This window comes from Hypomesus nipponensis, chromosome 28, assembly GCF_054491055.1.
Source record: "Hypomesus nipponensis isolate SF chromosome 28, ASM5449105v1, whole genome shotgun sequence".
NCBI lineage: Eukaryota > Metazoa > Chordata > Actinopteri > Osmeriformes > Osmeridae > Hypomesus > Hypomesus nipponensis.
The window spans coordinates 10741752-10760212 of record NC_140388.1 but is presented as its reverse complement, the minus strand read 5'-3'; the positions used below and the strand labels follow the sequence as shown (position 1 = coordinate 10760212).

General features: G+C 44.8%; 3 protein-coding genes and 1 long non-coding RNA gene across 9 annotated transcripts in view; 1 reads left to right on the top strand and 3 right to left on the bottom strand.

Annotated features, from left to right (window-relative positions):
* Positions 1–1141: 1141 nt before the first annotated feature.
* Positions 1142–6324, bottom strand: LOC146220000 (uncharacterized). Of its 2 annotated transcripts, XR_014750970.1 has the most exons (4): positions 6033–6324; positions 5822–5890; positions 4467–5328; positions 1142–4037 (listed from the first exon to the last, which is right to left on the bottom strand). It is a non-coding gene; the product is annotated as an uncharacterized LOC146220000 (long non-coding RNA). The 2 variants fall into 2 exon arrangements; XR_014750969.1 differs by having other exon boundaries at positions 5822–6321.
* A 336-nt stretch (positions 6325–6660) lies between these two features.
* LOC146219999 (dual specificity protein phosphatase 18) lies at positions 6661–7440 on the top strand. The gene has a single exon (XM_084695110.1). It carries the CDS (start codon positions 6819–6821, stop codon positions 7365–7367), a length of 549 nt encoding a protein of 182 aa, XP_084551236.1. The 5' UTR covers positions 6661–6818; the 3' UTR covers positions 7368–7440.
* Positions 7441–7548: 108 nt separating this feature from the next.
* tgoln2 (trans-golgi network protein 2) lies at positions 7549–10690 on the bottom strand. 4 transcript variants are annotated; one of them, XM_084695107.1, is made up of 4 exons: positions 10559–10690; positions 9408–10225; positions 8979–9374; positions 7549–8784 (listed from the first exon to the last, which is right to left on the bottom strand). In XM_084695107.1, the coding sequence occupies exons 1-4, from the start codon at positions 10608–10610 to the stop codon at positions 8689–8691; spliced, it is 1362 nt and encodes a 453-aa protein (XP_084551233.1). In that variant the 5' UTR covers positions 10611–10690; the 3' UTR covers positions 7549–8688. The 4 variants fall into 4 exon arrangements, with proteins under 4 accessions (XP_084551233.1, XP_084551234.1, XP_084551235.1 ...); XM_084695108.1 differs by having other exon boundaries at positions 8979–9350; positions 9468–10225; XM_084695109.1 differs by having other exon boundaries at positions 8979–9362; positions 9606–10225.
* A 3595-nt stretch (positions 10691–14285) lies between these two features.
* The window catches only part of tcf7l1b (transcription factor 7 like 1b), a 34930-nt gene continuing 30754 nt past the window's right edge, over positions 14286–18461 (bottom strand). Inside the window, exons 8-12 of one of the 2 annotated variants that reach the window (XM_084694635.1) lie at positions 17315–17458; positions 16822–16981; positions 16527–16634; positions 16258–16309; positions 14286–15220 (exon numbers count right to left, since the gene is read on the bottom strand). In XM_084694635.1, coding sequence (XP_084550761.1) covers positions 14739–15220; positions 16258–16309; positions 16527–16634; positions 16822–16981; positions 17315–17458 — 946 coding nt within the window. In that variant the 3' untranslated portion in view covers positions 14286–14738. Of the gene's footprint in view, positions 15221–16257; positions 16310–16526; positions 16635–16821; positions 16985–17314; positions 17459–18461 lie in introns of both variants that reach the window. The other variant, XM_084694634.1, reaches the window with a different exon arrangement.

Sequence of the window (18461 nt, the reverse complement as noted above, 5' to 3'; positions counted from 1 at the left end):
TTCTACAATGGGGAAACACATTAACTACACAAACACATGTATGGTTATTGAGCGTGTGTGTGTGTCTGGTTTTCTTGCTAGAATTGTTCTCTGCGGTCTGTGTGGAAAGGTTAATTGGTCAGTGCGCTACAGCCAAAGTTCCCAGCCTCAACCCACGCTCGATTAGCGTGATGCTTTCCAAAGACACCAAACAAGCAACATGGCTACCATCATTGTGACAGAGCCTGGTTAGTGTCTGATGTTAAGCTATGATGGGGAGCTCTTACCTTAATCAGATCAGTCAGCAGGCAGTAGAAAACACACATCCTCTGCAGGGAACAGCGGTGGGATGACTAACATGGGGTCTTACTGCCCCCTGTTGTTTGAATTGAGAAGACATCCTTGAGGATGATGGTGTGGGCTTGTGAGTTTCATGCGTTTGGGATGTTCGTAAAAATTTCGGACCGTTTACCACTCTTGAACGGGCTTGATGCTATAATCAAACACGAACGCACCCATTCGTCCTCAACCTCCCGGTAGAGATTCTGAGTGTGTTATTGAAAGAGAAGGGTCCTTCATTTGGGCTGGTTAAGAACCCCTTCGGAGGCAGAGGCAGGCTGAGGGTTGGTTAATCCCAGGTGTTGTAAATACTTGGCGCTCTGCATGTGTCTGAAAGGCAGTAACAGTAATCACACCCCTCCTTTTCCCCGTGATTGCAGCAATCAGGAGAGCTGAAAATGGCGCCCTGTCAACTGCCAATCCATGCACGCGGAGCTGGCCGAGAGACCTAGGTACAGCCTCTCCCTCTCCTTTGTTCCCGTCTTCCTCTCTCTCTCCATCCCTCTGCCTCTCTCTTGGTGCCGGGCCCCCTGCACACAGCATGGGACAGTTTCTGGAGGGAAGGGGGGGGGCAGGGGCAGAGAGATGACCCTGCAAGGGTGGCTGTGCTAGGGGGTCAGTGCTGTTGAAAAGTCTTAGACACCCAAGATTCTTGACATGAACATTAAAACTCTGATGACGTGTTATGTTTCATTTTATTCGTTTCTTGTTAGCCTTTTTAGCTTTACTCGCTCTACATTTTTTATTTGTGCCTTAGACTTTTTCTCCAGTACTGTTTACGACCTTCGTAAGAGCAAGACAAACCACTGTGATACGCTTCTTTTCATCAAAAACATTGTTTATTCCACTTTGAGCACAGTATTGTGTATTTGACAAGGCAACAGATACATAATGCCAGACCGCACTCTGTACATGATAACACTGTTGATCCAGTGACACAGTGTTTGTCCGTGTAGGTGGGTCTATTTATCGAGAATGTTCTTTGTAGATCAGACCCCTCTGTGCCAGCTCGACACCAGAACACCTCTGTAATACCATCCTTTCAGTCAGCAGAGTGCAAACTTTCACACAGGCTTGGCAAATACACAGACAAACAAACTCTCACTCACTCTGTCAGACATACTCTACACACACACACCCCGACAGTTTTTCCACAGAATTCACATCAATCCCGATCCATTGCCTGTGCGATAACCCCTGCAGTGTCTGAGGACTGACGCAGTTTCAAAGACAGGTACGGCTACTCCAAACCCCTTAGCTTTCAGCACAATAGGCATTCCCGTTAGTCATATTATTAGTAGGTTAGTGTGTTTGTTAGTTCGTTAGTCTGTTAGTCGGTTAGTTAGTTAGTTAGTGAATGGAGCTATTCTCTGCTCCAGTGGTTAGTGCTTTCTAACGCCACTACAAGAACAAGGTTAGTAGGGTAGTTAGAAGAACAGTCTCACATACCACACCTTCTCCTCCTCAGTTCCGTGGAGTGATCTCCTCAACACTCGGTTAGAGAGGTGCAGATGCACCTCCTTCAAAACACGCTGCGCCCTAAAACAGTCGATAAGAATTCAGCAATAATCTATCCCATGCTTTTGGGTCGTGCCGATTGCATGGAGGAGTGAAGGTGTGGAATGCTGACATGTAACTGAGAGACAGTCACGTTAGTCCTGTTAGTAGGGGGTTTGTCTTCCCAGGTTGTTAGTAAGAGGCTACGCTAGCTCAGTTAGCCCTGCAGCGGCACAGAGACGCTGGGTGTTGCTCCAAATAAGGCCTAGAGCCTTGAAAACCGCCCATGTTGGCGTTGTTGGCCGGACTCCAACGGCTTAACGGGTTGGCCGCAGAATAAACAAGGGGTAACAAATGTGACGCAAGTCGTTTGGAATACAACAGGGAAATGGAGAACAAGGTTCAAAAAGAAAGTGTTAGGTACACATAGATAGGTGTAGCCAAGATTTGAAACGTTCCATTTCACGTTTTCAGGAGTTCCCCATCATTAGTGTGTGGCCAACTCATTCCGCGGGTCTCTTCCAGGCTCATACCTTGAGGTAGGTTGCCACGGTGTCTCATCCCCAAATCCTGAAACCATTCTCTTGATTTTAAGGAGGACAATGTTTCTTTTATTTTGATACACTGAAAGTTAGAACCAATTGTTTCGGGCGTTAGTATACCTATGTCAAAGTGACTGCGTACCTGGCATCAGAAAGGTTGCAGGACCATGGGAGAGGTCAAACGGAGGGCAGAAGGGTTAGTGAGGGTGTTAGATAGATCAGGCCCAGCCTGGATCAACCAGAGGACAGATTAGTAAGATCTTTGAAGGGCCTTTCACACTAGTCCGCATCGATCTGCATCCAGGAAACCTTCAGATTTTTTGTGCCCCTGCGAAATGCTTTTCGCTGCTGGCTGTGACGAAGCTGTCCATCTCAGCCTACAACTGACCATTACAGACCATCTCCGAAGCAAGTCTACTGGACGAGTCTACACACGCGAATGTTTGTTTTTTTACAGGCAGAGTGCATGACTGCGCCCGGTGGACTGCTATGGATCCCTGTCAGCCAGTGTGAATGACCCTTGTGAAGATATTAGTAGGCTCGTTAGATGTATTAGTCAATTTAATCGAAGCATTCGCTGTTGAGGACCTATAATCCTAGACCCCACAGACACTTTGTGGTTTTAAAACACATGCAAAAACACACCATGTACATATGTTCACACACACGCACACGCTTACAAACACACACACACACACACACACAGTCAAACCTCAGACAAGATACTTAGCAGACCAATGTTTGTTTCGGTAGATTCATGAAGCAGCTGTACAGCCATTCCAGTGTTAACATCATCCTGGTACTAAACAACTACAACAAGGGCTGCTCCATCTACGAAATAAAACAGCTCATATCAAACCCATTCCAAACGCAGCAACAAACAAATTAACAGCTTTTTACATTCAAATTTAAAAATCACAAAATGAGAAAAGGTGAGCAGTTACGAAGCCGTAACGACACTGTCCTCCAGCAATTCGTTAAGCAACTGCAGCAAGTCAAGCTGCACACTTCCTAACAGCTTAATTCAGATATTTACATAAAGATTAGTGAGAGCTTCGGGCTCGACTCAATCATGTGATTAATGTTAGACTTGCATCCACAGGAGGAAGTCAACAAGGTGTTAAACAGTGTTGCCAAGGTTACCAGTAGATCAGGTCACAGCTGACAGGGTAAGGAGAAGCAGGCTCTATACAGAGGTGTAAAACGGACTGCAGAGATGGGATTTGTTCGACATTGCTATGCCTACAAAAGGGCTGGCGAGGCGGTTGAAGCAATAAGCAGGGTTAGTTACTGAGAGAGAGAGAGAGAGAGAGAGAGAGAGAGAGAGAGAGAGAGAGAGAGAGAGTAGACTGTGTTATTTAGGTGACTAACTGAAGGGAATGCGGAGAAAACACAGCATAGTCGGTAATATAACCAGTCTCTGTGAGGCTCTGTCATGGCTTTCTGTCATTGGGTGTGGTTCTACTGAACACGCGAATGAGAAGACAGCGTCTTCTAACTTGATGAAGTGAGATTGATATCTCTCTAACAGCTAGCTGATGTACTTCCCTAAACCGTTTGTCAGTACCTAACACACACAGCAATGAAGTCAGCCCTATGCAGTAGTGTCCGTCTGCCAGTGGGTGAGAGACCGGGGTTCCAGTGCCCCCTAGTGGAAGCCATGGTGATGACAGTTGACAACTGCAGAACAAAGCAAGAGGCCACACTTGAAAAACAAGGCAAACAATTCCTTTACCATCATCCTTCTCCATTTCTAAATCTCCCTTTTCGTTTCTCTTCTGTGACCCGCTTGGTCCAAAATGACAATTTTTTCCAGCATGATGTTTAAATCCGGCATTAAACCGACATTAAATCCGCCACACCGACAGATATGAGTTATCAGATTTTGCTGTTTTTGTCAGGTTTTTAGCGTTCTCTAGTCCCCTTTTCAGACATTGGAGGGGGAGTGTAAACTTTCAGTGTATAAATAAACACTCCAGTACTAATCTCTCACATTCTCTTTTTCGCCCTCATAAGCTTTTATCAAGCCACATTTCAACACTGTCTAGATTACCAAATATATTAGTGTTTGTAAAAAAGACTACTTATATAGAGAGAGAATTATTTGACCTGTTTACAGAATTGCCTGTGCAGTAGACAGCTTCTCATCACGCAGGCTAATGTGGACGAGTCCTCCAAGGCCACAGGGTCTATCCCACAGTCCTCTTCTGCAAACCTGAAGAAGAACACAGAGCAGAGACACAGAGCAGCAGAAAGTCGAAGGCACCCTATCCTGTAATACCTGCCCCCCGTAACACCACACCTCGTAGCTGTTCTGTCTGAGTGTTCTGTCCGAGTGTTCTGTCCGAGTGTTCTGTCCGAGTGTTCTGTCAGAGTGTTCTGTCCGAGTGTTCTGTCCGAGTGTTCTGTCTGAGTGTTCTGTCCGAGTGTTCTGTCCGAGTGTTCTGTCTGAGTGTTCTGTCCGAGTGTTCTGTCTGAGTGTTCTGTCTGAGTGTTCTGTCCGAGTGTTCTGTCCGAGTGTTCTGTCCGAGTGTCCCAGTTTTTCACAAATCAAAGATGGCAACCCCAATGGGTGACCAGGGCATAAACCTGTCCATAACTGACAAAACTGATAAAAAACGCCAGCCCCAGCTTCATACAGAAAAAAAACACCTGACTAGGATTTTTACAATAACTCATTCTAAGTTCATATCAAAACCTTTTTTTAGCTTTAGGTTTTTAGTTTTACCTTGGTAAAATCTTTTTACCAAGATCCATCAACTGAGGTCATCGACTGATGTATCAAATCAAAATGTACTTGTATGACAGGCATTAATAATACATGATTCATCAACCTTTGAGACACCATGCAGAGCACATACCCTTTCCTCCTCCTGCGTCCATCAGGGAATGTCCATCAGTATCTTCATATGACCCTGTTGTCGTGGGGACACACCACCAGCTGGACCATGCTGGTGTGTAATTATTTGTTCTTGTGAAAGGGAAAAATAGATTGCAGATGAGATAAGACCTGTTTAGCTAGCGAGTATGGCTCATGACTGCATCTGAACAGGTGTAATTCTCGTGGAGATTCCAAATTGGCCTCATTATTGGCCTTGATATGAGTATCGGGCGATCCAAGCTGACAGATTCCCGGGCAAAGAGAACAAACTATATCGGTCTTTCTCGCTCGCTGTCTATTAATAGCCAAAGGCAGGTATCTTAGCTACCCTATCCTACCACTGTTCAAACTCTAACCTGAAATGTTATATTTGCGGTTCTTTCATTCCACACCTGCAGAGAATTGGGATCTTGAAACCGTTTTGTCATTATGTTTATAGGCGTGCCTCGTCAACAGTTTATCTTTCAATGAAAGTCCAAATGAAATAATTGGCCTTAAAATCGTATCAAAACGTACAGAATCAAACTAATGTGGACAGAGAATATATTTGTCAGACGCATATAACACTTAACATTTAAACTACCTTTCAACGTCAGCAGGCTATCATAACCCACACCTGGCCCGTAGTCCTCTCGTGACCTGACGAAACGATCTTGTTTGGAGGATAACCAATGTATCAGCGTATTGTAGCTTCTTCCAAAATCATATTAAATACAAATCGTCTAGGTAGCTAAACCTCAAGAAGTGAGCTAATCATGACCGTACGTTGCTCCAGGCTCGGCTCCCTACAGTACCTCTTCCTTGCCCGAAGACCGAGTAGGGAGTGCCAAAAAACAGCTGCGCTCGTCCAGGTTTATAGGGAACAAATAAAAGCGGAAGGCTGTGAACAAAGAAGTATTTGGATTGTGCGTGGAATTAACCAGTGCGCAGATGTCCGCATTTTTAAAGGAGCCTGTGCGCGTATCCCAGCTGCCACGGGTTCCATTGTAATGCTGTCTCTGTCGATTTCCACCATCTGCGTTCCCTGGACAACCGAGCGTGTCCTCGGGCGCACAGTGCGCACTCGTGGAACCTATAGGCGCCACAAACAATACCTGTTCAACACAATAAACGCATGAAAGTATAATGACCTTATTTGTTTGAGAAACGTTTAGAAAGTTGCATTTCTCGTGCGTTTGATTCCGCTATGCCGTCTAGGAAATAATGCATTTTAAAGATAAACCTTGACAAATGACGTTGCTCCAATATAATAATTTAACAAATGACGTTTTTGTTATATATAATAATCACAAAATGTATGTGCAAGCCATATTAAAACGAATATTCGTTTATTTACATCCATTGAAAGTCTTTATTCAGGGGGATACTATTACATTATCTGGCAACCCTGTTCAAATATAAATTGCGCATAATTGAATATTGGTCGTTACTGGCCACCATAGTTGTCCAAAACAAACGCCGTGTTCGTCTTTTTAAATCAGAATATAACTACGCAGAAGTGGGCCACATTTTTTTAACAACCTTGAGATTAATCAGAAGTTATTGAGCCTTCACATGTTCGCTGTGACATCGGTTTTACTATGCATCGATCATCTGCGCCGACACTTGCTGGTTTGTGTCAAGTTACCGAAAGCCTTTTTCTCAGCAACGGTCGAGTTGCAAATGATGATGCCGTTTTATCGAAATTTTACATCACCTGTATTGTTAATGCCACTGAAAAGCTAAGGCCTTCCAGTTCGTCTACTTCAGAAGTGGAGTATGTGCACGTGGCTGTCACCGATTCACCATTGACTAATTTGATGGATCACTTCGATGTGGTGGCTGACAAAATCCAGAGTGTTGAACTGCAGCATGGACGCACCTTGGTACACTGTAACGCTGGTGTAAGTCGCTCTGCAACTCTATGCATAGTGTATCTCATGAAGTATCGTAACATGACCCTTTTGGAGGCCTATACATTTTTGAAATCTTGCCGGCCAATTGTGAGACCCAACAATGGATTCTGGAGACAACTTATTCAATACGAGTTCAAGCTTCGTGGAAGTGCCACTGTGAAAATTGTATCTTCTTCCCTGGGAGAAATACCGGACATTTATGAAGAGAACGCCAAAAACATGGTGCCTTTTTAAAAAGCACTGGGTACTTAATTTTTTTTTGTTGAAAAATATTGGTCATGTGCTACAAATAAAAATGTGTATCCTAGTATGAGTGTTGTATGAAAACGATAAGGTCAAAGAATTGTTATCGAAACGATTACAAAACCAGGCTCATTATAAAACATAATTGAACCTCTAACAAATACACCAAACATTTGATTTTACACCCCATTCATCTTTAATTGGTCCTGAATTTAAAAAAAAAAGTGCAAATAAACACAACACAATTAACAGAAGGTACACTTTGAAGAAAGTTTGTATGCAACAAGTTCTTTGGGAGAAATCTTGTACAATAATGACAATTTAAGAAGCAGACACACAATTAACATGTACATATATTGGCACAATCATGAATGTCCACTTGTCTATAACAGACTAGCTGTTCAGACTGTACATTTGGCACAGTTCATTCTAATGTAACTTTATTAAATCAAATGTCTTGCATTCTGGATCAGCAAGAAAAGCCCATCTCTAATCAAGGTGAATTAAATTAAATTAAATTGATCATAATCCGTGCCATCAATCGCACATCTTATCAATTAAATCCTTCAAGATAGTGTCAGTGCAAATATTAATAGCAGGCAACTTTTAAATGCCCTGAATAATGGACTCACTTTAAGTAAGCAATAAATACACTACTCTAGAACGTTGGGATAGTAACTTCTGCCCATCACATTCATTTGGCCATCATGGCAGGTCTCAAAGCACTGTCCTGAAATACCACCTGTCAAAGTAGGACTTTGACCAAACCCTATAAGAAATGGCTTTGCACAGCAAGACAAAAGTTGGACACGTAGAAAAAAAAAAAAACATTTTCTCCATGAATCCCCCCCAAAATCAAAGAAAATGCCCCTGAGTTGGTACTGTGTGGTAGAATTAGTCAATACGAAAGGTTAACCACAGAAAGGGAAATGGACACAGTAGAGCATTCTCATTTCCACATATTCCCTCATTAAGGCCACAGTGACCACTGCATAGTCATGCAAAAGCGTTTCATAAAAATACAATAATTAGGCCAACATCATCTCACAACTCAAATCACAGAAAGTGGAATCAAAGTTAATCAAATCACACACCAACAAACAAATTACAGATTTCTAACCAGCAGCTGTATGTTGACTGTCTTATACATATTCTGATCCAACCCACTGATTCTCATGACAGTAGAAAACTTCACAGCAACAGGGAGGACTTAATAGTGGGTGAACCTACCCCCCCCACCCCACCCCACCCCACATGTGTACACACATGAACTGTTCACTACTGTTTAAAAATTGTGACAGATTTCGACCAATTAAAAGCCAGCATGCTGTTGCAGCTTTTGGTATTCTGTGGCTTTGGGTCGACGAGAAGATCTGGACTTCTGTCCCTCGACAACGCAGGCAATGATCTGGAAAAATGAACAGACAGTCGAACAATGTTTAGCGATGCGCTGGTGATGAATACTCCAACTTAATAAATAGAAAAAATATCAATTTGTATTTGACTCAAAACCTAGTTTTTTTGCCCTCATTCCAAAGAACAAGTATCAACTCTGTTGAGATTCTGTGAATGATGATGACGTTCAAAAAGGGTCTCACATACCTTACGCTTGTTGTGGTAACTAATGTAGAAGACTGCCACCAACACAGCTGTACACACGAGATAGGCAAAGAAGTGGCTGCTTTTGGCATCCTCAGGAGCGAGGGTTTCTCCTGGGTGGTTCTTGTTCTCCACATCCTCAAGTTCTTGATTATTCTCTGACTTCTTCTCTGGCTCCTCTGGGTTCACCTCTGGCTCCTTCTCTGGCTCCTCTGGGTTCACCTCTGGCTCCTTCTCTGGCTCCTCTGGCTTCACCTCTGGCTTCACCTCTGGATCCTCTGACTTCTTCTCTGGCTTCACCTCTGGCTCCTCTGGCTTCACCTCTGGCTCCTCTGGCTTCACCTCTGGCTTCTTCTCTGGATCCTCTGACTTCTTCTCTGGCTTCACCTCTGGCTCCACCTCTGGCTCCTCTGGCTTCACCTCTGGCTTCACCTCTGGCTTCACCTCTGGCTTCACCTCTGGCTTCACCTCTGGCTTCACCTCTGGCTTCACCTCTGGCTCCTCTGACTTCTTCTCTGGGTCCTCTGACTTCTTCTCTGGCTCCTCTGGCTTCTTCTCTGGCTTCTTCTCTGGCTCCTCTGAATTCTTCTCTGGCTCCTCTGGCTTCACCTGTGGCTCCTCTGGCTTCACCTCTGGCTCCTCTGGCTTCACCTCTGGCTCCTCTGGCTTCACCTCTGGCTCCTCTGGCTTCACCTCTGACTTCTTCTCTGGATCCTCTGACTTCTTCTCTGGATCCTCTGACTTCTTCTCTGGATCCTCTGACTTCTTCTCTGGATCCTCTGACTTCTTCTCTGGATCCTCTGACTTCTTCTCTGGATCCTCTGATTTCTTTTCTGGATCCTCTGGCTTCTTCTCTGGCTCCTCTGACTTCTTCTCTGGATCCTCTGATTTATTTTCTGGATCCTCTGACTTCTTCTCTGGATCCTCTGACTTCTTCTCTGGATCCTCTGACTTCTTCTCTGGATCCTCTGACTTCTTCTCTGGATCCTCTGACTTCTTCTCTGGCTCCTCTGACTTCTCTTGCTCCTCTGACTTCTTCTCTGGCTTCTTCTCTGGATCCTCTGACTTCTTCTCTGGCTCCTCTGATTTCTTTTCTGGATCCTCTGGCTTCTTCTCTGGCTCCTCTGACTTATTCACTGGCTCCTTCACTGGCTCCTTTGGCTTATTTGCGACTGGGTTGAGCTCTGCCTTGTGTGCATCTTGATCAGTGTCTTTCACGGCCCCTTCTTGTCGTTTGTCTCTAGGAAAACCTGCACAAAAGACAAAAACACAGGCCTGGTAGAAGCACATTCAGTAAAAGCAAATAAGAAAATAGTTACCCCAGCTGATTCAATTGAAATAATATCTATTTGAGTTGCCTTATGGAGGTAAACAGTCTGTGAATTAAATCTCTACACGAGATCCAGTTTTTCTAGTTGAGTTCCGCATGAACCACATCCGTGAACATGTTCCGCAGAGGTGGGAGGGGAAAGTAGCCTACCTTGTAACTATATGTTATTAGAAAACGATTCATAGAGTTGCTAACAGCCCAACAAAGTAAACCGAATGTTGCAGAATTTATCTTAAAAATACAAAACACTCACCTCTTGTGCCATAAAAACTGACCAACAGGAATAATAAAAATATAGCCCGCATAACGGCTGAAAGACACTACTTCCAATCTCGAAAACAAATGATATGATTTGTCAGATACGTTGTCAGACGCTGTGTTCTTCTACTGTCAAAGAAACTGCAAATGTAATGACAAAGCGACTCTCTGCTGCCACGCATAGGTCATTAAAAGACATTCAGCCTCGTAAAATATTAGCAACACTGTCTTGCGAAACATTGTTTTGTATATTCCAAGACAGACCCAATGCCAACGGGTTAACTCACTTATTTATGTTCGCAATAAAATAACCCAGACGAGTTCAAATAAATGATTACATTTTTCATCACTAGGGCCTATTCCAACAGAGGGCAGTACAGGTCTACGGAGCAAGGCAGCGCAGGTCTAGTAGGAAAAATCGCCTCCACACGTTTGAATTAGATGCGTGCAATTTCCTTATCATTTTAAGTAGCCTAGGGTATATAGACAGGAAAATAAACTGGATGTCGTGAATCATATGGTATTTCAGCATCTGAAATAATGATTAGTCCTACATTCATGTCTCAAATGATTTTATTGTTTGATCGAAAACTATGCTCTGTCTGCAGTCTAGTCTAGTTTCAAATTCTAATGCAATTCAGTTAGTAGCCTATTATTGGTATAGTGCGTATGTTTTCAAAGTAGCTTCACTAACACTGGTTTTATATCAGTGAAAACCTCAACATGATTCCTCTCATCATCCATAAATCTTTTTTTACATATAAATATTTTAACATAAGACAGCAAGAGGCTAAGATGGGTGAAAGAATAAGCATCCTAACGTAATTCCGAGGCGTTTGGCTTCCCAGCAGGGCTCTGGAGACCTGCGGATCCATGTAATGAATGTGTCTTAATTACGGTGTTTGACATTTGAAAACTCCAATGATCCCTCTCATTCTTGAGAGACATTTGCATTTCTTCTTTAAGGTCAAATGCATGTGAATAATACATTAAGGAGGGTCTTAAGCTCACAGCCTGCCATAGTCTTCATAGAGGGGCCAGCTGAGTCTAGTCGAACTCAGTCAACGTTGGGGAAACAATCAATTAATATCATGTTGGGAGATCAGGTGAAGAGCAAACATGCCTTCTAGATAGTTCCTGCATCCAGTTGTGACTAGTTGCACGCTAATAATGAGAGCAAAGATACATTTCTCAAATATAGTAGATATATAGCTTAAATATTATTTATTTTGTGCGTGAGTGTTTTTTTTACCCTGGTTTCACGAAAAGAATGGATGTTATTATGTAACACAGGGAGGAAAGCACACTATGGAAACAATAAACTAAATCAAGTTTAACAAATCCATCTGGAGAACTGTATGGTTACAAATGAACCACGCTTGGATTTCTACCCGTTTTCACAATTCCTCCTATTATAGCCTTCATTTAATTTGTAAAGGTAATATAGATCCTGGATTCTTTCCTTCATGCTAGGTGGCTACTTTTCCTGCATTGTTAAACACTCACACCTTCTAATTTCATTTAATCATTTGTGTTTCATCAGGACATCCAAAGGCCCCTGCAGAGGGACATGTCTGTTCAATGTCTCCACATCTTACATTTGCAATATCAAAGGGTTAACCTGGAATGTATTCAAGATCAAAGGAGTCCCAAAAAGCAGCCTTGGCAAGAGACTGAAATAATTTAATGAGCAGAAATTAACATGTATTAAGTCTGGCCCCTTTGCTTACATGGCATGTGTCTAGCATGAAGACACTCAAACACAACACATATTATTGGGTAAACTGTGATTTGTGGGGAACCAGGGAACACAATAAAAGTAACTAAAGCTTGTTAAAGAACTGTGTTAAAATATCGTTTTAAAAGGAAAATCCGCAAGCAAAGAAACGAGACAGCTTATTTTGAAGTCTACAATATAAAGTAATGGAAGTCTGTATACAGACAATGTTTATATTAGGTAACGAATATTATACATCTAGAAGGAACATTTGAAGATATATTGAAGCATTCATGCACAGGGCTAGGTGTGCTATTTTGCATTGCCAACATCCTACTCTTCCCACATAACTTATCGGTACGCTACGATGCAATCATCCTTGTGAAGTAGGCTCACTTTGACAGAAATTCCCCAAATGGTCCAGGTTTTTGGTCGGACACAGCTTGCATATTTCAAGCCCGTCAGTCACCTGGAGACTTGATTTCATAATTTGTTACTGTCTGTGGAGAGTATAACACTGCAATAGAGGTGCAGCCTTAAGGATCCAGTTTTACCAGCTGGATTTGACAACTCATTACCTGCAATTTCAGTGACATGTTGGGGAGGGGGTGGAAGGCTGGCAGGCATGGGACCACAGAGCAGGGCCTCTGCCTGTTACGATGGGAGGCAGAAAGACAAACAGGCAAGGTCTTATTACCGCTAACGATTGGATAAAACAAGGGTGTGAGACTGACAGCTTGGGTTTTTACCGCAGGGCAAAAACGGCAAACAAATCCTCGGCGCATCCGTCAGTTCTTCAGCCTTACGCTGGAGGTCCAGAGCGCGAAGCCCGGGTGAGAGAAAGGATGCCCTTGTTTTGGGCTTTGGGCCTGTAACTGACTTGATGTAATACAACCTGCCTGAGACTGTGGACTGTATTGATGAGGAAAACATAACATCCTCACAACGCATCCTTATTGGGAGCCAAGTACTCATTTTCCTCAACTTCAACCAACAAACCGTACCTGCATCCATTATCCCTCTAGAAAGACTTTATTCTTTCAGCAAAGTAAGAAAATATCCCATGTGGTCGACATGTGTCCACATGTCCTATCTCTGTACCGGTTTCGATCTTTCAATGTTGCTCAGACAGGCCAGACATTTCCACCCCACCACCACACAGGACCTCTGCTCTCTCCAGTCCTCGAGATGTGTCTGGATGAGGTCCAGAAAACCATCTCCGCACACTGCAGACACACACTGCAGACACACACACTTCCCATCACGTGACCCCCCTCTTCAGCTTGGTCCCTCAACCACGGGATAATTGGTTCGTCCCTGGCATCGCTGCCCATCTCCAAAGCCACCAAAAACTGTAACCTACCTTGTGTATTTTTCACTAATTGAATTGCCTAATGAGATCCCAGGGGGTCCATCCCATTACCTCGGAGTTAATTAAAGCATCAGCGGTGTGCCAAATGGTGAATAAAGAAGCAAGAGAAGTGAGAGGATCGAGGGAAGCGACTGACCTGCTTTTTCTGTCGTTATTGTGGGACTGTCTTCACTCCAGGAAGGAACAGATGTCTATTATTTTTTTTATTATTTGTATTTATTTTTGGCTTCGCATTTTGTTACCCTGGCACAGCCTCATATTTTCCAGTGTGGTTAGCCTAAATTCTCCTTATTAAAAATTAAGCTGTGATTCCCCCACCCTGTCCATCAGACTTTCTATGAAGACATTCGTGGTTATTAACTGAAGCTACAAACACAGAACTTTATTAAACATAAAGTAGATTGCCCATTCTGTCAGCTTGTGCAACTTCATACTATAATATAATTTTAGTAGATGCCTAGTATGTAACGATTTCTGCACAAACATACACAAGTACCCAGTTAAATACCTTCAGACAAGCATTTCATGGCTGTAGTAACACATTAAAGAGTGAAAATAAAAAGAATTGCCAAAAAAACCATAAACTATTTAGACATTACTCTTGTGTACAGGAAAGAAAAGAGAACCAAGCACTTTTAAGAAACATTCTCAAAGGTTTATTTAACATGTCAAAGGAAGGGTCACACACAATTTTAAAGGAAGGGGGGGCAAGGCCTGAAAATCTTGACCAGTACTATGAATTAAACTCAATACTAACATTAATTAAGTTCCGGCTAAAAGATAGTGTTTTTGTTTCTTTTTGTAGTTTTTTTTTTAAAAGAAACTTTTATACATTGGTTCTTTTATACAAGTAGTTCATTGGATAAATGCATCAAAAAAAGAAACCAGTTCTGCAGTAAACTTTACAAAAAAATACATTTTGTTTCATTGACAAGTGTTGAAAAGGAGGTGATCAAATATTGACCAATAATAATTCTTCCTTTTCATTATTAAAAAAAGTTGTTGCTAATATCTATTTCTTTTAAGTAGAAGCAATATACAGCACAATAAATGAGGGGAAAAAAGAAGAGAATTGCTGTCTTAGACTTAGTCAGTTGATTTGGTTACCAAGGAGAGGGGCTGCGACTGGAACAAGGCATGGTGGGAGTGCAGTGCAGCCTGGTGGAAGGGAGAGGGCGGGGAGAGCATCGAATGGTGCAGGGAACCAAACGGGATTGGGCGAGTGAGGATAGACTGACCACCTGAAGAACCAATGGGGATGGAGATGCTTGGATGAGAGGAGGAGGAAGAGGAGGAGGAAGAGGAGGAGGAGGAAGAGGAGGAGGATGAAGATCCTGGAGGTTTGCCCGGTAGGGGGAAGTGGTGGTGCATGCGGCCCTCTGGCTTGGTGGTGAGGGAAAGGGGCTGGGCCTGCTCCGAGTGGGTGGCGGCCGGGGCGGCGGGCGAGGCCAGGGCTGCGGAGGGCGTGGCCGGGGAGTCCAGCATGCTGCCGTGAGACGAGGCAGGGCTGTCACACATCTTGTCGGAGGTCAGGTACTGCACACACTGTTTCTTCCTGATGGAGAAGTCTGAGGGAAACACAGGGGAGAGGGTCAGAGACAGGGGCGTATCTAGCCCTATTTTGGGGGGGCTGGAGCCCCCCCAAAAAAGTTTCATTAGCCCCCCTCCCCCCAAAAATCTATTTTTTTCTTCATATTTTAAATGTAAATGTGTTAATTTATCTTCCAAAAACCCACTAGAGGACACTATTTAAAAGGATATTTTCAAAAAAATCTCCCCAGACCCCTCTAGTTTTGCTGGGTCACAGGAAAAATAATAGGTTTTATCTAGGGGCTTAGCCCCCCCAAAAGTGGGAACCTAGATTCGCCCCTGGTCAGAGACTTCCCCTTTTGACGACTTGAAACTACAAACCCATCCACTGGGATTCAAAACAGAGTCTAAACCAGCCCAACTAAATCTGTAACAGACCCCAACAGAGGATATGGACACGGAGACATTCAAACAAAGGGAACGACACAGACACACAAGGACAATGACACAGAATGATGCTTCATTTTGCGGTCTGATTATGAAGAATTTATGAGACCGTGTGAACAGCGATACTAGGGGGATGGGGTTGCCAGAGGGGGGATGATATGTAGGCTCCTGAGAGAAGCTTCAAGCAGACCTACCTGCCACTACTAGCACTGAACCTCATAGGCTGCTTGAGTTTAGAGAGAGGAGAGAAGTTAGTAGGAGAACGGCACTCGTAGAAGAAAGAAGCATAAAAAGGTGTTGTGTTATGGCGGGCTGGGAATAACCCAGAATCAAGTCAAAGAGACAAAGTGAGGCCTACGACAGTGGTTAAAAGGCCGGTAGGTGGAGACCTCTCTGTCCTTGAGAGGAGAAGACAGTGTAGAACAGAGAGAGAGAGGGAGGGGGAGGGAGGGAGAGAGAGAGAGGGAGAAAGAGAGAGAGAGAGAGAGAGAGAGAGAGAGAGAGAGAGAGACAGAGAGAGAGAGAGAGAGAGAGAGAGAGAGAGAGAGAGAGAGAGAGAGAGAGAGAGAGAGAGAGAGAGAGAGAGAGAGAGAGAGAGAGAGAGAGAGAGAGAGAGAAATGCTCTTACCCTCCGGTGTTGAGTCTGGCTTATTATCTCTCTTCCTCTTTTTCCGTTTTCCCTGTGTGCAGATAAACATAACAATGTGTTCAGAGAAAACAACCGTTCTCTATCAAAGTGAAAGCAACACGCTTTAAACGCCGCCTTAGACCTCGCGAAGACTTGGCGTCGACCCCGCGCGACCCCCCCAAAAACGGGTTCCTCGTTCCTTTCTGGACGCCGTGGAAAACGAGAGCAGCGTTTGGCCGCGGCGTGTCGGAAGAGCATTTCCCACTCACATAGTTGTCTCTGGCGGACCAGCCGGGATAGAGCTGCGAGTGGAGTTGTCTCTCCTTCCTCGCCAGTTCGTAGTATTTGGCTTGATCCTCTCTCGTCAGTGAGTGCCACTGCAGGACACAGACACAACCAGAGTCAGGCGGATGACAGGGTTACTCGTCCCTCCCATAGACACACACAACCCACCCGCACACAGCGACACAACCACGCACACACACACACAACCACACACATACCCCACCCGCACGCAGCGAGACACCCACGCACACACACACACAGCCACACACACAGTCTTACCCGTCTTCCCAGGATCTGGTTGATGGCGGCGCTCTCCTTCAGGGTGCACTCAGCGACCACCTTGGCCCTCATCTCCTTCATGTACAGCATGAAGGCATTCAGGGGCTTCTTGATGTGAGGCTTCTTATCCTCCTCCTTCTTCGCCGGCCCGGGAGATTTCCTGCTGCGACAGGAAAACACACATTTCAACCAGCCAATCACAGGCAGCCGTGCGGCTGAGGGACCTGGTGGGCTCACTCTAAGGCAACCAGGCACTCCGGAGGTGAAATGAATACAAAGGCGACCAAATCAAAATGACTATTACTGAGTCATGTCTGTCAGCATGTGTGTGCTGGTTCTGTAAGAGAGAGAGGGAGAGAGAGAGAGAGAGAGAGAGAGAGAGAGAGAGAGAGAAAGAGAGAGAGAGAGAGAAAGAGAGAGAGAGAGAGAAAGAGAGAGAGAAAGAGAGAGAGAGAGAGAAAGATAGAGAGAGGTGGCAGGCTGTAATACTTACGAATGCATGGAGGGGCTCATATGATCTCCGTTGGGCTCCTGCTTGATGGCTGGGGAGACGATGGCGGGGTGTGGGATGCCGGTCTGATGCAGGCCGTGGGGGTGGTGGGGCACCATGTGGGGGGAGAAGCGACTGGACACCAGGCTGTGGGGGCAGAGGAACCACAAGCAACGGCTCAGCTTTTCACCAAAACTTCCTCAACCATGTGCCGCGTGAGACGGGATGACGCTCACCTCTGAGCAGACAGTTTAGCCTCGCCCCTCGCCTCCCCCCTACCTCCAGAACGTCTGTCTAGACTTCGAAATGACGCGCGCCCGATGAAAGACATATTGGGTGTGTTTTTTTCTCTCGTTCAAATAAAAGCTCGTTCGGGAGCTCGCTTTTACAACCACCCCCGGAGGAAAGCGGAGTGTGGTGTTGCCATGGTGAAGGAGGGCAAGGGGGGCAGGGGAGAGGGCTGAGGGGTGGCTGACACCTGAAACCACTTTCCGTCGCCACGTTCCAAAGTACAGACGGAGCTCTGGAACCCTGGCTACGGAACACCTTCTCCACCTCTCCCCTCTCTCCCCTCTCCCCTCTCCCCTCTCTCTACTCCCCCTCTCCCCTCTCTCCCCCTCTCCCCTCTCCCCTCTCTCTACTCCCTCCCTCCCCCCTCTCCCCTCTCTCCCCCCTCTACCCTCTCTACTCCCTCTCCCCTCTCTCCCCTCTCCCCTCTCTCCCCTCTCTCCCCCCTCTCCCCTCTCTCCCCTCTCTACTCCCTCTCTCCCCTCTCCCCACAGGAACACAAAGGAACACTGTCGTTGAAGGAGAAGAACAAAGTTCCTCGGCCTCACGTTCTGGTTGTAACACTTGTTTGAAAGGGAAAGGCTTCAACTGCTTCATGAAAATCCATTAAATCAATCCCTGATACGAACACCAGCATTGATCGTTAGTGCACTGGGAGGTTTTCTGTATTTGAACTGAAACATAACATGTTATGATAACGCTTCATCCACGCTGCATCCATCTTTAAAGACAAACATCTTGAAGACATCTATGATCGAAGCCCATCATAAAAGATGTTGTACTTACTACATGTTATTGCTGCTGTTGCAAAGCACTAGGCAACTACTAGAATTGAGACGTCACTGTGAGACTGAAGCTGAGG